The sequence below is a fragment of the Mustelus asterias genome, unplaced genomic scaffold (assembly GCF_964213995.1).
Source record: "Mustelus asterias unplaced genomic scaffold, sMusAst1.hap1.1 HAP1_SCAFFOLD_2212, whole genome shotgun sequence".
NCBI classification, from domain to species: domain Eukaryota; kingdom Metazoa; phylum Chordata; class Chondrichthyes; order Carcharhiniformes; family Triakidae; genus Mustelus; species Mustelus asterias.
In genome coordinates, this window is record NW_027592157.1 from 511 (window position 1) to 22,662 (window position 22,152).

General features: G+C 54.7%; 1 protein-coding gene across 1 annotated transcript in view; it reads right to left on the reverse strand.

Annotated features, from left to right (window-relative positions):
• Positions 1-878: 878 nt before the first annotated feature.
• The window catches only part of LOC144489465 (solute carrier family 12 member 6-like), a gene marked incomplete at its 3' end in the record, with an annotated part of 44,133 nt that continues 22,859 nt past the window's right edge, over positions 879-22,152 (reverse strand). The window contains exons 2-3 of the mRNA XM_078207328.1: positions 4,424-4,468; positions 879-1,006 (exon numbers count right to left, since the gene is read on the reverse strand). Coding sequence (XP_078063454.1) covers positions 879-1,006; positions 4,424-4,468 — 173 coding nt within the window. The remainder of the gene's footprint in view (positions 1,007-4,423; positions 4,469-22,152) is intronic.

Consider the following 22,152-nt stretch of genomic DNA (forward strand, 5'->3'; position numbering starts at 1 on the left):
TCCCCTCCCTCCCGCCAGCCCGGCACCCTCCCCTCCCCTCCCCCCCCCGCCACCTCCCTCCCACCAGCCCGGCACCCTCCCCTCCCTCCCACCACACCAGCCCGGCACCCTCCCCTCCCTCCCCCTGCACCACCCCCCCCCCCCCCCCCCGCCACCTCCCTCCCGCCAGCCCGGCACCCTCCCCTCCTCCCCCCCCCCCCCCCCCCCCGCCACCTCCCTCCCACCAGCCGGGCACTCCCCCCCCCCCCCCCCCCCCCCGCCACCTCCCTCCACCAGCCCGGCACCCTCCCCTCCCTCCCACCAGCCCGGCACCCTCCCCCCCCTCCCCCTGCACCCCCCCCCCCACCCCGCCACCTCCCTCCCGCCAGCCCGGCACCCTCCCCTCCCTCCCACCAGCCCGGCACCCTCCCCTCCCTCCCCCTGCACCCCCCACCCCGCCACCTCCCTCCCACCAGCCCGGCACCCTCCCCTCCCTCCCCCTGCACCCCCCACCCCCCCCCCCCCGCCACCTCCCTCCCGCCAGCCCGTCACCCTCCCCTCCCTCCCACCAGCCTGGCACCCTCCCCCCCCCCCCGCCACCTCCCTCCCGCCAGCCCGGCACCCTCCCCTCCCCCCCCCCCCCCCGCCACCTCCCTCCCACCAGCCCGGCACCCTCCCCTCCGCCCCCCCCGCCACCTCCCTCCCACCAGCCCGGCACCCTCCCCTCCCTCCCCCTGCACCCTGCACCCCCCCCCCCCCCCGCCACCTCCCTCCCGCCAGCCCGGCACCCTCCCCTCCCTCCCACCAGCCTAGCACCCTCCCCCTCCCTCCCCGCACCCCCCCCCCCCCCCCTCCTCCCACCAGCCCGGCACCCTCCCCTCCCTCTCCCCCCATTCCACCTCCCAGCGGCAGGGGTGCGGGACGGTCCCCAGACTTACCTCGAACAGCGCCAGGTTCCTGTCGCAGTAGTCATCGCCCTCGTAGTCTCCGCTGAAGAAGATGCTGTGTTCTTGCTTGTGTCCATCGCCTGGGGGAGGGAAGAGGCCGGGATTGCGGGGGTGAGGGTGGGGGTGGGGCAGGTGCAGAATGGGGGGGGTGGAAATACAACGGGAGAGACATAAGATCAGGAGAAGCTCATATTCTTGGCAGACAATTAATTGCCCTTCCCTCGTTGCCCCCCGTGGAGAAGGTGGCGGGGGAGCCGCCATCTTGAACCCGCTGCAGTCCCCGTGTGTGGTGTAGGTACACCCACGGCGCTGTTAGGGAGGGAGTTCTGGGATCCTGACCCCAGCCACAGTGAAGGAACGGCCGATATATTTCCAAGTCAGGGATGGTGAGTAACTCGGAGGGGGAACCTCCAGGTGGCGGGTGTCCCCCAGGTATCTGCTGCCCCCCCCTCCCCCCCCTTGGCTTTCTAGGTCTATGAAGAGGTGGAGTCTCCCCCTCACTGCCCTCCGTGTCCGTCCTGGCTGGTCCCTGCGTCCTTTCCTCGTTCAACAACATCCTCCTCGGATTCCCCGCTCTCTCTCCACCAACGGGGTGTTCTGGCCCTCACCCAACCCCCAGGATCCATTCTGATCTGTCCAATCACAGTAAGAAGTTTAACAACACCAGGTTAAAGTCCAACAGGTTTATTTGGTAGCAAAAGCCACACAAGCTTTCGGAGCTCTTGCTGGAGAAGGTGGCTTTTGCTACCAAATAAACCTGTTGGACTTTAACCTGGTGTTGTTAAACTTCTTACTGTGTTTACCCCAGTCCAACGCCGGCATCTCCACATCCTGTCCAATCATAGCCAGAGAAACACCAGTGATGGATTCCGTACCTGTTCCTGCACCCTTACCCCTGGGGAGGCCCCCTCCCCGCCGAGGATCCATCCCTCCCACCCCCCCCCCCGACCCCGAGGATTCATCTCCACCTCCACCCCCCCACCGAGGATCCATCCTCCTCCCCTCCCCACGCGGCCCCCCCACCCCGAGTATCCATCCCTCCCACCCCCCAACACCAAGGATCCATTTCCACCTCCCCCCCCCACCAAGGATCCATCCTCCTCCCACCCCGTCTTCCCCCCCCCAAAATAAATAAGAACAGTAGAACTAGGAGCAGGAGTGGGCCACCTGGCCCCTCGAGCCTGCTCCGCCATTCAATAAGATCATGGCTGATCTTTTCATGGACGCAGCTCCACTTACCCGCCCGCTCACCATAACCCTTAATTCCTTTACTGTTCAAAAATCTATCTATCCTTGCCTTAAAAACATTCAATGAGGTAGCCTCAACTGCTTCACTGGGCAGGGAATTCCACAGATTCACAACCCTTTGTGTGAAGAAGTTCCTCCTCAACTCAGTCCTAAATCTGCTCCCCCTTATTTTGAGGCCATGCCCCCTAGTTCTAGTTTCACCCGCCAGTGGAAACAACTTCCCTGCTTCTATCTTATCTATTCCCTTCAGAATCTTGTATGTTTCTATAAGATCTCCCCTCATTCTTCTGAATTCCAATGAGTATAGCCCCAGTCTACTCAGTCTCTCCTCATAAGCCAACCCTCTCAACTCTGGAATCAACCCAGTGAATCTCCTCTGCACCCCCTCCAGTGCCAGTATATCCTTTCTCAAGTAAAGAGACCAAAACTGTACACAGTACTCCAGGTGTGGCCTCACCAGCACCTTATACAGCTGCAACATAACCTCGCTGTTTTTAAACTCCATCCCTCTCGCAATGAAGGACAAAATTCCATTTGCCTTCTTAATTACCTGCTGCACCTGTAAACCAACTCCTTGAGATTCCTGCACAAGGACACCCAGGTCCCTCTGCACAGTCCCGAGGATCTATCCTCAGCCCCTCTCCTCTGAGGGCCTACCATCAGCCTCCCTCCCCTCCTATTTCTCATCCACACAAAGACCCTCTTCGACACCATCCGAGGGACAGCGCTAACTTTCACATGGACAAGTTGGGCCGTACCCGAACGACGGGGTGGCACAGTGGGTTAGCGCTGCTGCCTCACAGCTCCAGGGACCCGGGTTCGATTCCCGGCTTGGGTCACTCTCTGTGCGGAGTCTGCACAGTCTCCCCGTGTCTGCGAGGGTTTCCTCCGGGTGCTCCGATTTCCTCCCACAGTCCGAAAGACGTGCAGGTTAGGTGGATTGGCCGTGCTAAATTCTCCCTCAGTGTTACCCGAACAGGCGCCGGAGTGCGGCCACGAGGGGATTTTCACAGTAACTTCATTGCAGTGTTAATGTAAGCCTACTCGTGACACCAATAAACAAACGTTTTTCAAAAGGCTCAGCTCCAGCCTCACCCCTACCCCCTCCCGGGACCACCTCCCGCTCTCTATAAACTATCGGACCCCCAATCCCACCCTCACCAACAGGAATTCCCTCCCGTTGAATATCGGAAAGGCTGAAGCCATCGTACCTCGAACAGCTCCCAATCCCAATGGACCCAAACCCCTTCCCGTTCACTCCCACTGTACACAATCCCAATCCCCTTCCCGTTCACTCCCACTGTACACAATCCCAATCCCCTTCCCGATCACTCCCACTGTACACAATCCCAATGGACCCAAACCCCTTCCCGTTCACTCCCACTGTACACAATCCCAATCCCCTTCCCGATCACTCCCACTGTACACAATCCCAATCCCCTTCCCGATCACTCCCACTGTACACAATCCCAATGGACCCAATCCCCTTCCCGTTCACTCCCACTGTACACAATCCCAATCCCCTTCCCGTTCACTCCCACTGTACACAATCCCAATGCCCTTCCCGATCACTCCCACTGTACACAATCCCAATCCCCTTCCCGATCACTCCCACTGTACACAATCCCAATGGACCCAATCCCCTTCCCGTTCACTCCCACTGTACACAATCCCAATCCCCTTCCCGTTCACTCCCACTGTACACAATCCCAATCCCCTTCCCGTTCACTCCCACTGTACACAATCCCAATCCCCTTCCCGTTCACTCCCACTGTACACAATCCCAATGGACCCAATCCCCTTCCCGTTCACTCCCACTGTACACAATCCCAATCCCCTTCCCGATCACTCCCACTGTACACAATCCCAATGGACCCAATCCCCTTCCCGTTCACTCCCACTGTACACAATCCCAATCCCCTTCCCGATCACTCCCACTGTACACAATCCCAATCCCCTTCCCGATCACTCCCACTGTACACAATCCCAATGGACCCAATCCCCTTCCCGTTCACTCCCACTGTACACAATCCCAATACCCTTCCCGTTCACTCCCACTGTACACAATCCCAATCCCCTTCCCGATCACTCCCACTGTACACAATCCCAATCCCCTTCCCGATCACTCCCACTGTACACAATCCCAATGGACTCAAACCCCTTCCCGTTCACTCCCACTGTACACAATCCCAATCCCCTTCCCGATCACTCCCACTGTACACAATCCCAAAGGCCCTATTCTCTCATACCGAGTAGTTTGATGTGTTCACCAGTGATGGAGTTCTGATTTCTCTCTGTAACGAGAATAAACACAGGGTGAACAGAGAGAGATCAGGGGAAATTATCACTGGCAACAAGCCCAAAGCAACTGACTGCAATCTTTCCATCACTCTCTCAGGGAGATATCTGTACACTGACTGGTGTCTCTCAGTCCCCTCTCTCTCTCAGGGAGATATCTGTACACTGACTGGTGTCTCTCAGTCCCCTCTCTCTCTCTCAGGGAGATATCTGCACACTGACTGGTGTCTCTCAGTCCTCTCTCTCTCTCAGGGAGATATCTGTACACTGACTAGTGTCTCTCAGTCCCCTCTCTCTCTCACGGAGATATCTGTACACTGACTGGTGTCTCTCAGTCCCTCTCTCTCTCAGGGAGATATCTGTACACTGACTGGTGTCTCTCAGTCCCTCTCTCTCTCAGGGAGATATCTGTACACTGACTGGTGTCTCTCAGTCCCCCCTCTCTCTCAGGGAGATATCTGTACACTGGCTGGTGTCTCTCAGTCCCCTCTCTCTCTCTCTCAGGGAGATATCTGTTCACTGACTGGTGTCTCTCAGTCCCCCCTCTCTCTCTCACGGAGGTGTCTGTACACTGACTGGTGTCTCTCAGTCCCCTCTCTCTCTCTCTCAGTGAGATATCTGTTCACTGACTGGTGTCTCTCAGTCCCCCCTCTCTCTCTCAGGGAGATATCTGTACACTGACTGGTGTCTCTCAGTCCTCTCTCTCTCTCTCAGGGAGATATCTGTACACTGACTGGTGTCTCTCAGTCCTATCTCTCTCTCTCAGGGAGATATCTGTACACTGACTGGTGTCTCTCAGTCCCCTCTCTCTCTCTCTGGGAGATATCTGTACACTGACTGGTGTCTCTCAGTCCCCCTCTCTCTCTCTCAGGGAGATATCTGTACACTGACTGGTGTCTCTCAGTCCCCTCTCTCTCACTCAGGGAGATATCTGTACACTGACTGGTGTCTCTCAGTCCCCCCTCTCTCTCTCAGGGAGATATCTGTACACTGACTGGTGTCTCTCAGTCCTCTCTCTCTCTCAGGGAGATATCTGTACACTGACCGGTGTCTCTCAGACCCCTCTCTCTCTCTCTCACGGAGGTGTCTGGACACTGACTGGTGTCTCTCAGTCCCCTCTCTCTCTCTCTCAGGGAGGTGTCTGTACACTGACTGGTGTCTCTCAGTCCCCTCTCTCTCTCTCTCACGGAGGTGTCTGTACACTGACTGGTGTCTCTCAGTCCCCTCTCTCTCTCTCTCACGGAGGTGTCTGAACACTGGCTGGTGTCTCTCAGTCCTCTCTCTCTCTCTCTCACGGAGGTGTCTGTACACTGACTGGTGTCTCTCAGTCCCCTCTCTCTCTCTCTCTCTCACGGAGGTGTCTGAACACTGGCTGGTGTCTCTCAGTCCCCTCTCTCTCTCTCTCACGGAGGTGTCTGTACACTGACTGGTGTCTCTCAGTCCCCTCTCTCTCTCTCAGGGAGATATCTGTACACTGACTGGTGTCTCTCAGTCCTCTCTCTCTCTCTCTCTGGGAGATATCTGAACACTGACTGGTGTCTCTCAGTCCCCTCTCTCTCAGGGGGATATCTGTACACTGACTGGTGTCTCTCAGTCCCCTCTCTCTCTCTCTCTCAGGGAGATATCTGTACACTGACTGGTGTCTCTCAGTCCCCTCTCTCTCAGGGAGATATCTGTACACTGACTGGTGTCTCTCAGTCCCCTCTCTCTCAGGGAGATATCTGTACACTGACTGGTGTCTCTCAGTCCCCTCTCTCTCAGGGAGATATCTGTACACTGACTGGTGTCTCTCAGTCCCCTCTCTCTCTCTCTCAGGGAGATATCTGTACACTGACTGGTGTCTCTCAGTCCCCTCTCTCTCTCAGGGAGATATCTGTACACTGACTGGTGTCTCTCCGTCCCCTCTCTCTCTCAGGGAGATATCTGTACACTGACTGGTGTCTCTCAGTCCCCCCGCTCTCTCTCTCAGGGAGATATCTGGACACTGACTGGTGTCGCTCAGTCCTATCTCTCTCTCTCAGGGAGATATCTGTACACTGACTGGTGTCTCTCAGTCCGCTCTCTCACTCAGGGAGATATCTGTACACTGACTGGTGTCTCTCAGTCCCCTCTCTCTCTCAGGGAGATATCTGTACACTGACAGGTGTCTCTCAGTCCTCTCTCTCTCTCTCTCAGGGAGATATCTGTACACTGACTGGTGTCTCTCAGTCCCCTCTCTCTCAGGGAGATATCTGTACACTGACTGGTGTCTCTCAGTCCCCTCTCTCTCTCTCAGGGAGATATCTGTACACTGACCGGTGTCTCTCAGTCCCCTCTCTCTCTCTCTCACGGAGGTGTCTGTACACTGACTGGTGTCTCTCAGTCCTCTCTCTCTCTCAGGGAGATATCTGGACACTGACTGGTGTCTCTCAGTCCTCTCTCTCTCTCAGGGAGATATCTGTACACTGACTGGTGTCTCTCAGTCCCCTCTCTCTCTCTCAGGGAGATATCTGTACACTGACTGGTGTCTCTCAGTCCTCTCTCCCTCTCTCAGGGAGATATCTGTACACTGACTGGTGTCTCTCAGTCCCCCCTCACTCTCACGGAGGTGTCTGTACACTGACTGGTGTCTCTCAGTCCTCTCTCTCTCTCAGGGAGATATCTGTTCACTGACTGGTGTCTCTCAGTCCCCCTCTCTCTCTCTCAGGGAGATATCTGTACACTGACTGGTGTCTCTCAGTCCCCCTCTCTCTCTCTCAGGGAGATATCTGTACACTGACTGGTGTCTCTCAGTCCCCTCTCTCTCTCTCAGGGAGATATCTGTACACTGACTGGTGTCTCTCAGTCCTCTCTCTCTCTCAGGGAGATATCTGTTCACTGACTGGTGTCTCTCAGTCCCCCCTCTCTCTCTCAGGGAGATATCTGTACACTGACTGGTGTCTCTCAGTCCTCTCTCTCTCTCAGGGAGATATCTGTACACTGACCGGTGTCTCTCAGACCCCTCTCTCTCTCTCTCACGGAGGTGTCTGGACACTGACTGGTGTCTCTCAGTCCCCTCTCTCTCTCTCTCACGGAGGTGACTGTACACTGACTGGTGTCTCTCAGTCCCCTCTCTCTCTCTCTCAGGGAGGTGTCTGTACACTGACTGGTGTCTCTCAGTCCCCTCTCTCTCTCTCTCACGGAGGTGTCTGTGCACTGACTGGTGTCTCTCAGTCCCCTCTCTCTCTCTCTCAGGGAGGTGTCTGTACACTGACTGGTGTCTCTCAGTCCCCTCTCCCTCTCTCTCACGGAGGTGTCTGTACACTGACTGGTGTCTCTCAGTCCCCTCTCTCTCTCTCACGGAGGTGTCTGAACACTGGCTGGTGTCTCTCAGTCCTCTCTCTCTCTCTCTCAGGGAGATATCTGAACACTGACTGGTGTCTCTCAGTCCCCTCTCTCTCAGGGGGATATCTGTACACTGACTGGTGTCTCTCAGTCCCCTCTCTCTCTCTCTCTCAGGGAGATATCTGTACACTGACTGGTGTCTCTCAGTCCCCTCTCTCTCAGGGAGATATCTGTACACTGACTGGTGTCTCTCAGTCCCCTCTCTCTCAGGGAGATATCTGTACACTGACTGGTGTCTCTCAGTCCCCTCTCTCTCTCTCTCAGGGAGATATCTGTACACTGACTGGTGTCTCTCAGTCCCCTCTCTCTCTCTCTCAGGGAGATATCTGTACACTGACTGGTGTCTCTCAGTCCCCTCTCTCTCTCAGGGAGATATCTGTACACTGACTGGTGTCTCTCAGTCCCCTCTCTCTCTCAGGGAGATATCTGTACACTGACTGGTGTCTCTCAGTCCCCCCGCTCTCTCTCTCAGGGAGATATCTGTACACTGACTGGTGTCGCTCAGTCCTATCTCTCTCTCTCAGGGAGATATCTGGTCACTGACTGGTGTCTCTCAGTCCTCTCTCTCACTCAGGGAGATATCTGTACACTGACTGGTGTCTCTCAGTCCCCTCTCTCTCTCAGGGAGATATCTGTACACTGACTGGTGTCTCTCAGTCCTCTCTCTCTCTCTCTCAGGGAGATATCTGTACACTGACTGGTGTCTCTCAGTCCCCTCTCTCTCAGGGAGATATCTGTACACTGACTGGTGTCTCTCAGTCCCCTCTCTCTCTCAGGGAGATATCTGTACACTGACCGGTGTCTCTCAGTCCCCTCTCTCTCTCTCTCACGGAGGTGTCTGTACACTGACTGGTGTCTCTCAGTCCTCTCTCTCTCTCAGGGAGATATCTGTACACTGACTGGTGTCTCTCAGTCCCCTCTCTCTCTCTCAGGGAGATATCTGTACACTGACTGGTGTCTCTCAGTCCTCTCTCCCTCTCTCAGGGAGATATCTGTACACTGACTGGTGTCTCTCAGTCCCCCCTCACTCTCACGGAGGTGTCTGTACACTGACTGGTGTCTCTCAGTCCTCTCTCTCTCTCAGGGAGATATCTGTTCACTGACTGGTGTCTCTCAGTCCCCTCTCTCTCTCTCAGGGAGATATCTGTACACTGACTGGTGTCTCTCAGTCCTCTCTCTCTCTCTCACGGAGATATCTGTACACTGACTGGTGTCTCTCAGTCCCCTCTCTCTCTCTCAGGGAGATATCTGTACACTGACTGGTGTCTCTCAGTCCCCTCTCTCTCTCAGGGAGATATCTGTACACTGACTGGTGTCTCTCAGTCCCCTCTCTCTCTCTCTCAGGGAGATATCTGTACACTGACTGGTGTCTCTCAGTCCCCTCTCTCTCTCAGGGAGATATTTGTACACTGACTGGTGTCTCTCAGTCCCCTCTCTCTCTCTCAGGGAGATATCTGTACACTGACTGGTGTCTCTCAGTCCCCTCTCTCTCTCAGGGAGATATTTGTACACTGACTGGTGTCTCTCAGTCCTCTCTCTCTCTCAGGGAGATATCTGTACACTGACTGGTGTCTCTCAGTCCGCTCTCTCTCTCAGGGAGATATCTGTACACTGACTGGTGTCTCTCAGTCCCCTCTCTCTCAGGGAGATATCTGTACACTGACTGGTGTCTCTCAGTCCGCTCTCTCTCTCAGGGAGATATCTGTACACTGACTGGTGTCTCTCAGTCCTCTCTCTCTCTCAGGGAGATATCTGTTCACTGACTGGTGTCTCTCAGTCCCCTCTCTCTCTCTCAGGGAGATGTCTGTACACTGACTGGTGTCTCTCAGTCCTCTCTCTCTCTCTCTCTCACGGAGATATCTGTACACTGACTGGTGTCTCTCAGTCCCCTCTCTCTCTCTCAGGGAGATATCTGTACACTGACTGATGTCTCTCAGTCCCCTCTCTCTCTCAGGGAGATATCTGTACACTGACTGGTGTCTCTCAGTCCCCTCTCTCTCTCTCTCAGGGAGATATCTGTACACTGACTGGTGTCTCTCAGTCCTCTCTCTCTCTCTCTCAGGGAGATATTTGTACACTGACTGGTGTCTCTCAGTCCCCTCTCTCTCTCTCAGGGAGATATCTGTACACTGACTGGTGTCTCTCAGTCCCCTCTCTCTCTCAGGGAGATATTTGTACACTGACTGGTGTCTCTCAGTCCTCTCTCTCTCTCAGGGAGATATCTGTACACTGACTGGTGTCTCTCAGTCCCCTCTCTCTCTCAGGGAGATATCTGTACACTGACTGGTGTCTCTCAGTCCCCTCTCTCTCAGGGAGATATCTGTACACTGACTGGTGTCTCTCAGTCCCCTCTCTCTCTCAGGGAGATATCTGTACACTGACTGGTGTCTCTCAGTCCTCTCTCTCACTCAGGGAGATATCTGTACACTGACTGGTGTCTCTCAGTCCCCTCTCTCTCTCTCAGGGAGATATCTGTACACTGACTGGTGTCTCTCAGTCCCCTCTCTCTCTCTCTCAGGGAGATATCTGTACACTGACTGGTGTCTCTCAGTCCCCTCTCTCTCAGGGAGATATCTGTACACTGACTGGTGTCTTTCAGTCCTCTCTCTCTCTCAGGGAGATATCTGCACACTGACTGGTGTCTCTCAGTCCTCTCTCTCTCTCTCTCTCAGGGAGATATCTGTACACTGACTGGTGTCTCTCAGTCCCCTCTCTCTCTCTCAGGGAGATATCTGTACACTGACTGGTGTCTCTCAGTCCTCTCTCAGGGAGATATCTGTACACTGACTGGTGTCTCTCAGTCCCCTCTCTCTCTCACGGAGGTGTCTGTACACTGACTGATGTCTCTCAGTCCTCTCTCTCTCTCAGGGAGATATCTGTTCACTGACTGGTGTCTCTCAGTCCCCCCTCTCTCTCTCAGGGAGATATCTGTACACTGACTGGTGTCTCTCAGTCCTCTCTCTCTCTCTCACGGAGATATCTGTACACTGACTGGTGTCTCTCAGTCCCCTCTCTCTCTCTCAGGGAGATATCTGTACACTGACTGGTGTCTCTCAGTCCCCTCTCTCTCTCAGGGAGATATCTGTACACTGACTGGTGTCTCTCAGTCCCCTCTCTCTCTCTCTCAGGGAGATATTTGTACACTGACTGGTGTCGCTCAGTCCCCTCTCTCTCTCAGGGAGATATTTGTACACTAACTGGTGTCTCTCAGTCCCCTCTCTCTCTCTCAGGGAGATATCTGTACACTGACTGGGGTCTCTCAGTCCCCTCTCTCTCTCAGGGAGATATTTGTATACTGACTGGTGTCTCTCAGTCCTCTCTCTCTCTCAGGGAGATATCTGTACACTGACTGGTGTCTCTCAGTCCCCTCTCTCTCTCAGGGAGATATCAGTACACTGACTGGTGTCTCTCAGTCCCCCTCTCTCTCTCTCAGGGAGATATCTGTACACTGACTGGTGTCTCTCAGTCCCCTCTCTCTCACTCAGGGAGATATCTGTACACTGACTGGTGTCTCTCAGTCCCCCCTCTCTCTCTCAGGGAGATATCTGTACACTGACTGGTGTCTCTCAGTCCTCTCTCTCTCTCAGGGAGATATCTGTACACTGACCGGTGTCTCTCAGACCCCTCTCTCTCTCTCTCACGGAGGTGACTGTACACTGACTGGTGTCTCTCAGTCCCCTCTCTCTCTCTCTCAGGGAGGTGTCTGTACACTGACTGGTGTCTCTCAGTCCCCTCTCTCTCTCTCTCTCTCACGGAGGTGTCTGTACACTGACTGGTGTCTCTCAGTCCCCTCTCTCTCTCTCTCACGGAGGTGTCTGAACACTGGCTGGTGTCTCTCAGTCCTCTCTCTCTCTCTCTCTCAGGGAGGTGTCTGTACACTGACTGGTGTCTCTCAGTCCCCTCTCTCTCTCTCTCACGGAGGTGACTGTACACTGACTGGTGTCTCTCAGTCCCCTCTCTCTCTCTCTCAGGGAGGTGTCCGTACACTGACTGGTGTCTCTCAGTCCCCTCTCTCTCTCTCTCACGGAGGTGTCTGAACACTGACTGGTGTCTCTCAGTCCCCTCTCTCTCTCTCTCACGGAGGTGTCTGAACACTGGCTGGTGTCTCTCAGTCCTCTCTCGCTCTCTCTCTCAGGGAGATATCTGAACACTGACTGGTGTCTCTCAGTCCCCTCTCTCTCAGGGGGATATCTGTACACTGACTGGTGTCTCTCAGTCCCCTCTCTCTCTCTCTCTCTCTCTCTCAGGGAGATATCTGTACACTGACTGGTGTCTCTCAGTCCCCTCTCTCTCAGGGAGATATCTGTACACTGACTGGTGTCTCTCAGTCCCCTCTCTCTCAGGGAGATATCTGTACACTGACTGGTGTCTCTCAGTCCCCTCTCTCTCAGGGAGATATCTGTACACTGACTGGTGTCTCTCAGTCCCCTCTCTCTCTCTCTCTCTCAGGGAGATATCTGTACACTGACTGGTGTCTCTCAGTCCCCTCTCTCTCTCTCTCAGGGAGATATCTGTACACTGACTGGTGTCTCTCAGTCCCCTCTCTCTCTCAGGGAGATATCTGTACACTGACTGGTGTCTCTCAGTCCCCTCTCTCTCTCAGGGAGATATCTGTACACTGACTGGTGTCTCTCAGTCCTCTCTCTCACTCAGGGAGATATCTGTACACTGACTGGTGTCTCTCAGTCCCCTCTCTCTCTCAGGGAGATATCTGTACACTGACTGGTGTCTCTCAGTCCTCTCTCTCTCTCTCTCAGGGAGATATCTGTACACTGACTGGTGTCTCTCAGTCCCCTCTCTCTCAGGGAGATATCTGTACACTGACTGGTGTCTCTCAGTCCCCTCTCTCTCTCTCAGGGAGATATCTGTACACTGACCGGTGTCTCTCAGTCCCCTCTCTCTCTCTCTCACGGAGGTGTCTGTACACTGACTGGTGTCTCTCAGTCCTCTCTCTCTCTCAGGGAGATATCTGGACACTGACTGGTGTCTCTCAGTCCTCTCTCTCTCTCAGGGAGATATCTGTACACTGACTGGTGTCTCTCAGTCCCCTCTCTCTCTCAGGGAGATATCTGTACACTGACTGGTGTCTCTCAGTCCTCTCTCTCTCTCAGGGAGATATCTGTACACTGACTGGTGTCTCTCAGTCCCCTCTCTCTCAGGGAGATATCTGTACACTGACTGGTGTCTCTCAGTCCTCTCTCTCTCAGGGAGATATCTGTACACTGACTGGTGTCTCTCAGTCCCCTCTCTCTCTCAGGGTGATATTTGTACACTGACTGGTGTCTCTCAGTCCCCTCTCTCTCTCAGGGAGATATCTGAACACTGACTGGTGTCTCTCAGTCCCCTCTCTCTCTCAGGGAGATATCTGTACACTGACTGCTGTCTCTCAGTCCTCTCTCTCTCTCAGGGAGATATCTGGACACTGACTGGTGTCTCTCAGTCCCCTCTCTCTCTCAGGGAGATATCTGTACACTGACTGGTGCCTCTCAGTCCCCTCTCTCTCTCTCTCTCTCAGGGACATATCTGTACACTGGCTGGTGTCTCTCACTCCCCTCTCTCTCAGGGAGATATCTGTTCACTGACAGGTGTCTCTCAGTCCCCTCTCTCTCTCAGGGTGATATCTGTACACTGACTGGTGTCTCTCAGTCCCCTCTCTCTCTCAGGGAGATATCTGTACACTGACTGGTGTCTCTCAGTCCCCTCTCTCTCTCACGGAGGTGTCTGTACACTGACTGGTGTCTCTCAGTCCCCTCTCTCTCTCAGGGAGATATCTGTACACTGACAGGTGTCTCTCAGTCCCCTCTCTCTCTCAGGGAGACATCTGTACACTGACTGGTGTCTCTCAGTCCCCTCTCTCTCTCAGGGAGATATCTGTACACTGACTGATGTCTCTCAGTCCCCTCTCTCTCTCTCAGGGAGATATCTGTACACTGACTGGTGTCTCTCCATCTCCCCTCTCTCTCTCAGGGAGATATCTGTACACTGACTGATGTCTCTCAGTCCCCTCTCTCTCTCTCAGGGAGACATCTGTACACTGACTGATGTCTCTCAGTCCTCTCTCTCGCTCAGGGAGATATCTGTACACTGACTGGTGTCTCTCAGTCCCCCCTCTCTCTCTCAGGGAGATATCTGTACACTGACTGGTGTCTCTCAGTCCCCTCTCTCTCTCTCAGGGAGATATCTGTACACTGACTGGTGTCTCTCAGTCCTATCTCTCTCTCTCAGGGAGATATCTGTGCACTGACTGGTGTCTCTCAGTCCTCTCTCTCACTCAGGGAGATATCTGTACACTGACTGGTGTCTCTCAGTCCCCTCTCTCTCAGGGAGATATCTGTACACTGACTGGTGTCTCTCAGTCCCCTCTCTCTCTCTCAGGGAGATATCTGTACACTGACTGGTGTCTCTCAGTCCCCTCTCTCTCTCTCAGGGAGATATCTGTACACTGACTGGTGTCTCTCAGTCCCCCCTCTCTCTCTCAGGGAGATATCTGTACACTGACTGGTGTCTCTCAGTCCCCTCTCTCTCTCAGGGAGATATCTGTACACTGACTGGTTTCCCTCAGTCCCCTCTCTCTCTCAGGGAGATATCTGTACACTGACTGGTGTCTCTCAGTCCCCTCTCTCTCTCTCAGGGAGATATCTGTACACTGACTGGTGTCTCTCAGTCCCCTCTCTCTCTCAGGGTGATATCTGTACACTGACTGGTGTCTCTCAGTCCCCTCTCTCTCAGGGAGATATCTGTACACTGACTGGTGTCTCTCAGTCCCCTCTCTCTCAGGGTGATATCTGTACACTGACTGGTGTCTCTCAGTCCCCTCCTCCTACAAGGGTAGTTAAAACTGCAGTATACAGGTTAGTGGGGGCAGCTCAGTGAAAACAGTGCTGAAGGTGCGGATTGCCAAACAGCCGACTGTTCACAAGTGTAACTACTTCAGTCTGTGACCCCAGTGTGGAGCGATGCTTCATCCACTTCAAGGGGTCCGGTGGAAAATTTAAGAAGGTGATTTCTGTGCACCTCAAGCTCAAACCAATTCAAAGGGCGGCACGGTGGCACAGTGGATCAGCACTACTGCCTCACAGTGCCAGGGACCCGGGTTCGATTCCCGGCTCGGGTCACTGTCTGTGTGGAGTCTGCACGTTCTCCCCGTGTCTGCGTGGGTTTCCTCCGGGTGCTCCGGTTTCCTCCCACAGTCTGAAAGACGTGCTGGTTAGGGTGCAGTGGTCGTGCTAAATTCTCCCTCAGTGCAACCCGAACAGGCGTCGGGGTGTGGCGACTAGGGGAATGTCACAGTAACTTCATTGCAGTGTTAATGTAAGCCTTACTCGTGACACTAATCAATAGTCATAGTGGTTTACAGCACGGAAACAGGCCCTTCGGCCCAACTTGTCCATGCCGCCCTTTTTTTTAAACCCCTAAGCTAATCCCAATTGCCCACATTTGGCCCATATCTCTCTGTACCCAGCGTACCCATGTAACTGTCTAAACATTTTTTAAAAGACAAAATTGTACCCACCTCTACTACTACCTCTGGCAGCTTGTTCCAGACACTCACCACCCTCTGTGTGAAAACATTGCCCCTCTGGACACTTTTGTATCTCTCCCCTTAAACCTATCCCTCTAGTTTTAGACTCCCCTACCTTTGGGAAAAGATATTGACTATCTAGCTGATCTGTGCCCCTCATTATTTTATAGACCTCTATAAGATCACCCCTCAGCCTCCTACGCTCCAGAGAAAAAAGTCCCAGTCTATCCAGCCTCTCCTTATAACTCAATCCATCAAGTCCCGGTAGCATCCCAGTAAATCTTTTCTGCACTCTTTCTAGTTTAATAATATCCTTTCTATAATAGGGTGACCAGAACTGTGCACAGTATTCCAAGTGTGGCCTTACCAATGTCTTGTACAACTTCAACAAGACGTCCCAACTCCTGTATTCAATGTTCTGACCGATGAAACCAAGCATGCCGAATGCCTTCTTCACCACTCTGTCCACCTGTGACTCCACTTTCAAGGAGCTATGAACATGTACCCCTAGATCTCTTTGTTCTGTAACTCTCCCCAACACCCTACCATTAACTGAGTAAGTATGTTGAAGAGAAACTCAATGAGAACATTCCTGACAATGCTCCCGCCTTCCCCGGCCAAACCCTGGAGCTAGTGTTCAGGAGGAATCTCTCCAACACAGACACACTCCGTAACCAAACATTCACAGCTCAACAGAGAGGAAATAGCAAAGGTTCACAGTCTTTTCAGAGAACAAATACTCGCTGCCTCGGTCCGAGATCTCTGGCCCTGCTCGACCTGGAGCCCATACAGGAGGGTCAGTGCTGAGGGAGCGCCGCACTGTGGGAGGGTCAGTGCTGAGGGAGTGCCGCACTGTGGGAGGGTCGGTGCTGAGGGAGTGCCACACTGTGGGAGGGTCGGTGCTGAGGGAGTGCCGCACTGTGGGAGGGTCGGTGCTGAGGGAGTGCCGCACTGCGGGAGGGTCGGTGCTAAGGGAGCGCCGCACTGTGGGAGGGTCAGTGCTGAGGGAGCGCCGCACTGTGGGAGGGTCAGTGCTGAGGGAGCGCCGCACTGTGGGAGGGTCAGTGCTGAGGGAGCACCGCACTGTGGGAGGGTCAGTGCTGAGGGAGCGCCGCACTGTGGGAGGGTCAGTGCTGAGGGAGCGCCGCACTGCGGGAGAGTCGGTGCTGAGGGAGCGCCACACTGTGGGAGGGTCAGTGCTGAGGGAGCGCCGCACTGTGGGAGGGTCAGTGCTGAGGGAGCGCCGCACTGTGGGAGGGTCAGTGCTGAGGGAGCGCCGCACTGTGGGAGGGTCAGTGCTGAGGGAGCGCCGCACTGTGGGAGGGTCAGTGCTGAGGGAGCGCCGCACTGTGGAAGGGTCAGTGCTGAGGGAGCGCCGCACTGTGGGAGGGTCAGTGCTGAGGGAGCGCCCCACTGTGGGAGGGTCGGTGCTGAGGGAGCGCCGCACTGTGGGAGGGTCGGTGCTGAGGGAGCGCCGCACTGTGGGAGGGTCGGTGCTGAGGGAGCGCCGCACGGTGGGAGGGTCAGTGCTGAGGGAGCGCCGCACTGTGGGAGGGTCAGTGCTGAGGGAGCGCCGCACTGTGGGAGGGTCAGTGCTGAGGGAGCGCCGCACTGTGGGAGGGTCAGCGCTGAGGGAGCGCCGCACTGTGGGAGGGTCGGTGCTCAGGGAGCACCGCACTGTGGGAGGGTCAGTGCTGAGGGAGCGCCGCACTGTGGGAGGGTCAGTGCTGAGGGAGCGCCGCACTGTGGGAGGGTCAGTGCTGAGGGAGCGCCGCACTGTGGGAGGGTCAGTGCTGAGGGAGCGCCGCACTGTGGGAGGGTCAGTGCTGAGGGAGCGCCGCACTGTGGGAGGGTCATTGCTGAGGGAGCGCCGCACTGTGGGAGGGTCAGTGCTGAGGGAGCGCCGCACTGTGGGAGGGTCGGTGCTGAGAGAGTGCCGCACTGTGGGAGGGTCAGTGCTGAGGGAGCGCCGCACTGTGGGAGGGTCAGTGCTGAGGGAGCGCCGCACTGTGGGAGGGTCGGTGCTGAGGGAGTGCCGCACTGTGGGAGTGCCGCACTGTGGGAGGGTCTGTGCTGAGGGAGTGCCGCACTGTGGGAGGGTCAGTGCTGAGGGAGTGCCGCACTGTGGGAGGGTCAGTGCTGAGGGAGCGCCGCACTGTGGGAGGGTCAGTGCTGAGGGAGCGCCGCACTGTGGGAGGGTCGGTGCTGAGGGAGTGCCGCACTGTGGGAGGGTCGGTGCTGAGGGAGTGCCGCACTGTGGGAGGGTCAGTGCTGAGGGAGCGCCGCACTGTGGGAGGGTCAGTGCTGAGGGAGCGCCGCACTGTGGGAGGGTCAGTGCTGAGGGAGCGCCGCACTGTGGGAGGGTCGGTGCTGAGGGAGCGCCGCACTGTGGGAGTGCCGCACTGTGGGAGGGTCGGTGCTGAGGGAATGTGAAACATAGTACAATGAAAGGTGAATAAGGGAAACTCTCCGTGACCCGCATACGTATCACTCAAGCAGTGTCAGAAATACGTTCTTGTCTGGTCGACATCAGCGATTGGGTAGACCGGGCCTGTATTTACTGGAATTGAGGAGAATGAGGGGGAATCTTATTGAGATGTGTAAAATTCTAACGGGGCTGGACAGTCCGGATACAGGGAAGTTATTTCCTCTGGCTGGGAGGGTCTAGAACGAGGGGGGGGGTCAGTTTCAGGATACGGGACAGCTCATTGCAGATCAGAGATGAAGAGAAGGTTCTTCACTCTGAGTGGTGAACGTGTGGAATTCTCGACCACACAAAGCTGTACAGGCCAAGACACCGCATATATTAAAGAAGGAAATAGATGTTACAGAAGCAGGCCATTCAGCCCATCGAACCTGCACACACTCTCAGACAGAGAATCCCACCCAATCCCAATGCCTGGAATGTCATGTATTTACCCTGCTAATCCACCTGACATACACATCGTTGGACACTAAGGGACAATTTAGCATGGCCAATCCACCTAACCTACACATCTTTGGACACTAAGGGGCAATTTAGCACGGCCAATCCACCTAACCTGCACATCTTTGGACACTAAGGGACAATTTAGCACGGCCAATCCACCTAACCTACACATCTTTGGACACTAAGGGACAATTTAGCATGGCCAGTCCACCTAACCTACACATCTTTGGACAGTAAGGGACAATTTAGCATGGCCAATCCCCCTAACCTACACATCTTTGGACACTAAGGGACAATTTAGCATGGCCAATCCACCTAACCTACACATCTTTGGACACTAAGGGGCAATTTAGCATGGCCAATCCACCTAACCTACACATCTTTGGACACTAAGGGACAATGTAGCACGGCCAATCCACCTAACCTGCACATCTTTGGACACTAAGGGACAATTTAGCATGGCCAGTCCACCTAACCTACACATCTTTGGACACTAAGGGACAATTTAGCATGGCCAGTCCACCTAACCTACACATCTTTGGACAGTAAGGGACAATTTAGCATGGCCAATCCCCCTAACCTACACATCTTTGGACACTAAGGGGCAATTTAGCATGGCCAATCCACCTAACCTACACATCTTTGGACACTAAGGGGACAATTTAGCATGGCCAGTCCACCTAACCTACACATCTTTGGACACTAAGGGGACAATTTAGCATGGCCAATCCACCCTAACCTGCACATCTTTGGACACTAAGGGGACAATTTAGCATGGCCAGTCCACCTAACCTACACATCTTTGGACAGTAAGGGACAATTTAGCCTGGCCAATCCACCTAACCTACACACCTTTGGACACTAAGGGACAATTTAGCATGGCCAGTCCATCTAACCTACACATCTCTGGACACTGAGGGACAATTTAGCATGGCCAATCCACCTGACATACACATCTTTGGACACTAAGGGACAATTTAGCATGGCCAATGCACCCTAACCTACACATCTTTGGACACTAAGGGACAATTTAGCATGGCCAATCCAACTAACCTACACATCTTTGGACACTAAGGGACAATTTAGCATGGCCAATCCAACTAACCTGCACATCTTTGGACACTAAGGGACAATTTAGCATGGCCAATCCAACTAACCTGCACATCTTTGGACACTAAGGGGCAATTGAGCCTGAGCAGCCAGAGACGCAACCATTCTTTCATTGTGGATCCAGGTAAAAGGGACAAATGACCTTCTCCTGCTCTTAGATCCGATACAGTCAGTGGGAGATTGCAGTCCGCAAAGCTGTGTAGCCCGCTCCCCCGATCACAACACCACTGTCAGCGTTTCCTATCTGTACAACCGTACAGAGAGGCCCTGACAGAGTCACTCGGTTACTGAGTTGAGGAAGTGATAGTGGTTGAGGTCGGGATAATGGTAACACTTCCGGCTTTTCGGCACACACACGTCCACACTCAACAGGAAAGACAACGTCACTCAGTCACAAGGCAGCATTACAACATCTCACGGCACGGGAATGAATCCCAGTCCCAGCGAAACACACCCAGGACAGACAGAGTGTGTGGCAGCGGCACTCTGACCCAAGTAAACCCAGGAATCCACAGTGACAGACCCGTCCCCACCAGTACTGTACCCCAGTGTTATACAGTGACAGACCCGTCCCCACCAGTACTGTACCCCAGTCTTATACAGTGACAGACCCGTCCCCACCAGTACTGTACCCCAGTGTTATACAGTGACAGACTCATCCCCACCTGTACTGTACCCCAGTGTTATACAGTGACAGACCTGTCCCAACCAGCACTGTACCCCAGTGTTATACAGTGACAGACTCATCCCCACCAGTACTGTACCCCAGTGTTATACAGTGACAGACCCGTCCCCACCAGTACTGTACCCCAGTGTTACACAGTGACAGACCCGTCCGCACCAGTACTGTACCCCAGTGTTATACAGTGACAGACCTGTCCCAACCAGCACTGTACCCCAGTGTTATACAGTGACAGACCCGTCCCCACCAGTACTGTACCCCAGTATTATACAGTGACAGACCCATCCCCACCAGTACTGTACCCCAGTGTTATACAGTGACAGACCTGTCCCAACCAGTACTGTACCCCAGTGGTGTACAGTGACAGACCCGCCCCACCAGTACTGTACCCCAGTGTTATACAGTGACAGACCCGTCCCCACCAGTACTGTGCCCCAGTGTTACACAGTGACAGACCCGTCCCCACCAGTACTGTACCCCTGTATTATACAGCGACAGACCGTCCCCACCAGTACTGTACCCCAGTGTTATACAGTGACAGACCCATCCCCACCAGTACTGTATCCCAGTGTTATACAGTGACAGACCGTCCCCACCAGCACTGTACCCCAGTGTTACACAGCGACAGACCCGTCCCCACCAGTACTGTACCCCAGTGTTACACAGCGACAGACCCGTCCCCACCAGTACTGTACCCCAGTGTTACACAGTGACAGACCCGTCCCCACCAGTACTGTACCCCAGTGTTATACAGTGACAGACCGTCCCCACCAGTACTGTACCCCAGTGTTATACAGTGACAGACCCATCCCCACCAGTACTGTACCCCAGTGTTATACAGTGACAGACCCGTCCCCACCAGTACTGTACCCCAGTGTTATACAGTGACAGACCTGTCCCAACCAGTACTGTACCCCAGTGGTGTACAGTGACAGACCCGCCCCACCAGTACTGTACCCCAGTGTTATACAGTGACAGACCCGTCCCCACCAGTACTGTATCCCAGTGTTATACAGTGACAGACCCGTCCCCACCAGTACTGTACCCCAGTGTTATACAGTGACAGACCCGTCCCCACCAGTACTGTACCCCAGTGTTATACAGTGACAGACCTGTCCCCACCAGTACTGTACCCCAGTGTTACACAGCAACAGACCCGTCCCCACCAGTACTGTACCCCAGTGTTATACAGTGACAGACCCGTCCCCACCAGTACTGTACCCCAGTGTTATACAGTGACAGACCCGTCCCCACCAGTACTGTACCCCAGTGTTATACAGTGACAGACCCGTCCCCACCAGTACTGTACCCCAGTGTTATACAGTGACAGACCCGTCCCCACCAATACTGTACCCCAGTGTTATACAGTGACAGACCCGTCCCCACCAGTACTGTATCCCAGTGTTATACAGTGACAGACCCGTCCCCACCAGTACTGTGCCCCAGTGTTATACAGTGACAGACCCGTCCCCACCAGTACTGTACCCCAGTGTTATACAGTGACAGACCCGTCCCCACCAGTACTGTATCCCAGTGTTATACAGTGACAGACCTGTCCCCACCAGTACTGTGCCCCAGTGTTATACAGTGATAGACCCGTCCCCACCAGTACTGTACCCCAGTGTTATACAGTGACAGACCCGTCCCCACCAGTACTGTACCCCAGTGTTATACAGTGACAGACCCGTCCCCACCAGTACTGTATCCCAGTGTTATACAGTGACAGACCTGTCCCCACCAGTACTGTGCCCCAGTGTTATACAGTGATAGACCCGTCCCCACCAGTACTGTACCCCAGTGTTATACAGTGATAGACCCGTCCCCACCAGTACTGTACCCCAGTGTTACACAGCAACAGACCTGTCCCCACCAGTACTGTACCCCAGTGTTACACAGCAACAGACCCGTCCCCACCAGTACTGTACCCCAGTGTTATACAGTGACAGACCCGTCCCCACCAGTACTGTACCCCAGTGTTATACAGTGACAGACCCGTGCCCACCAGTACTGTACCCCAGTGTTATACAGTGACAGACCCGTGCCCACCAGTACTGTACCCCAGTGTTATACAGTG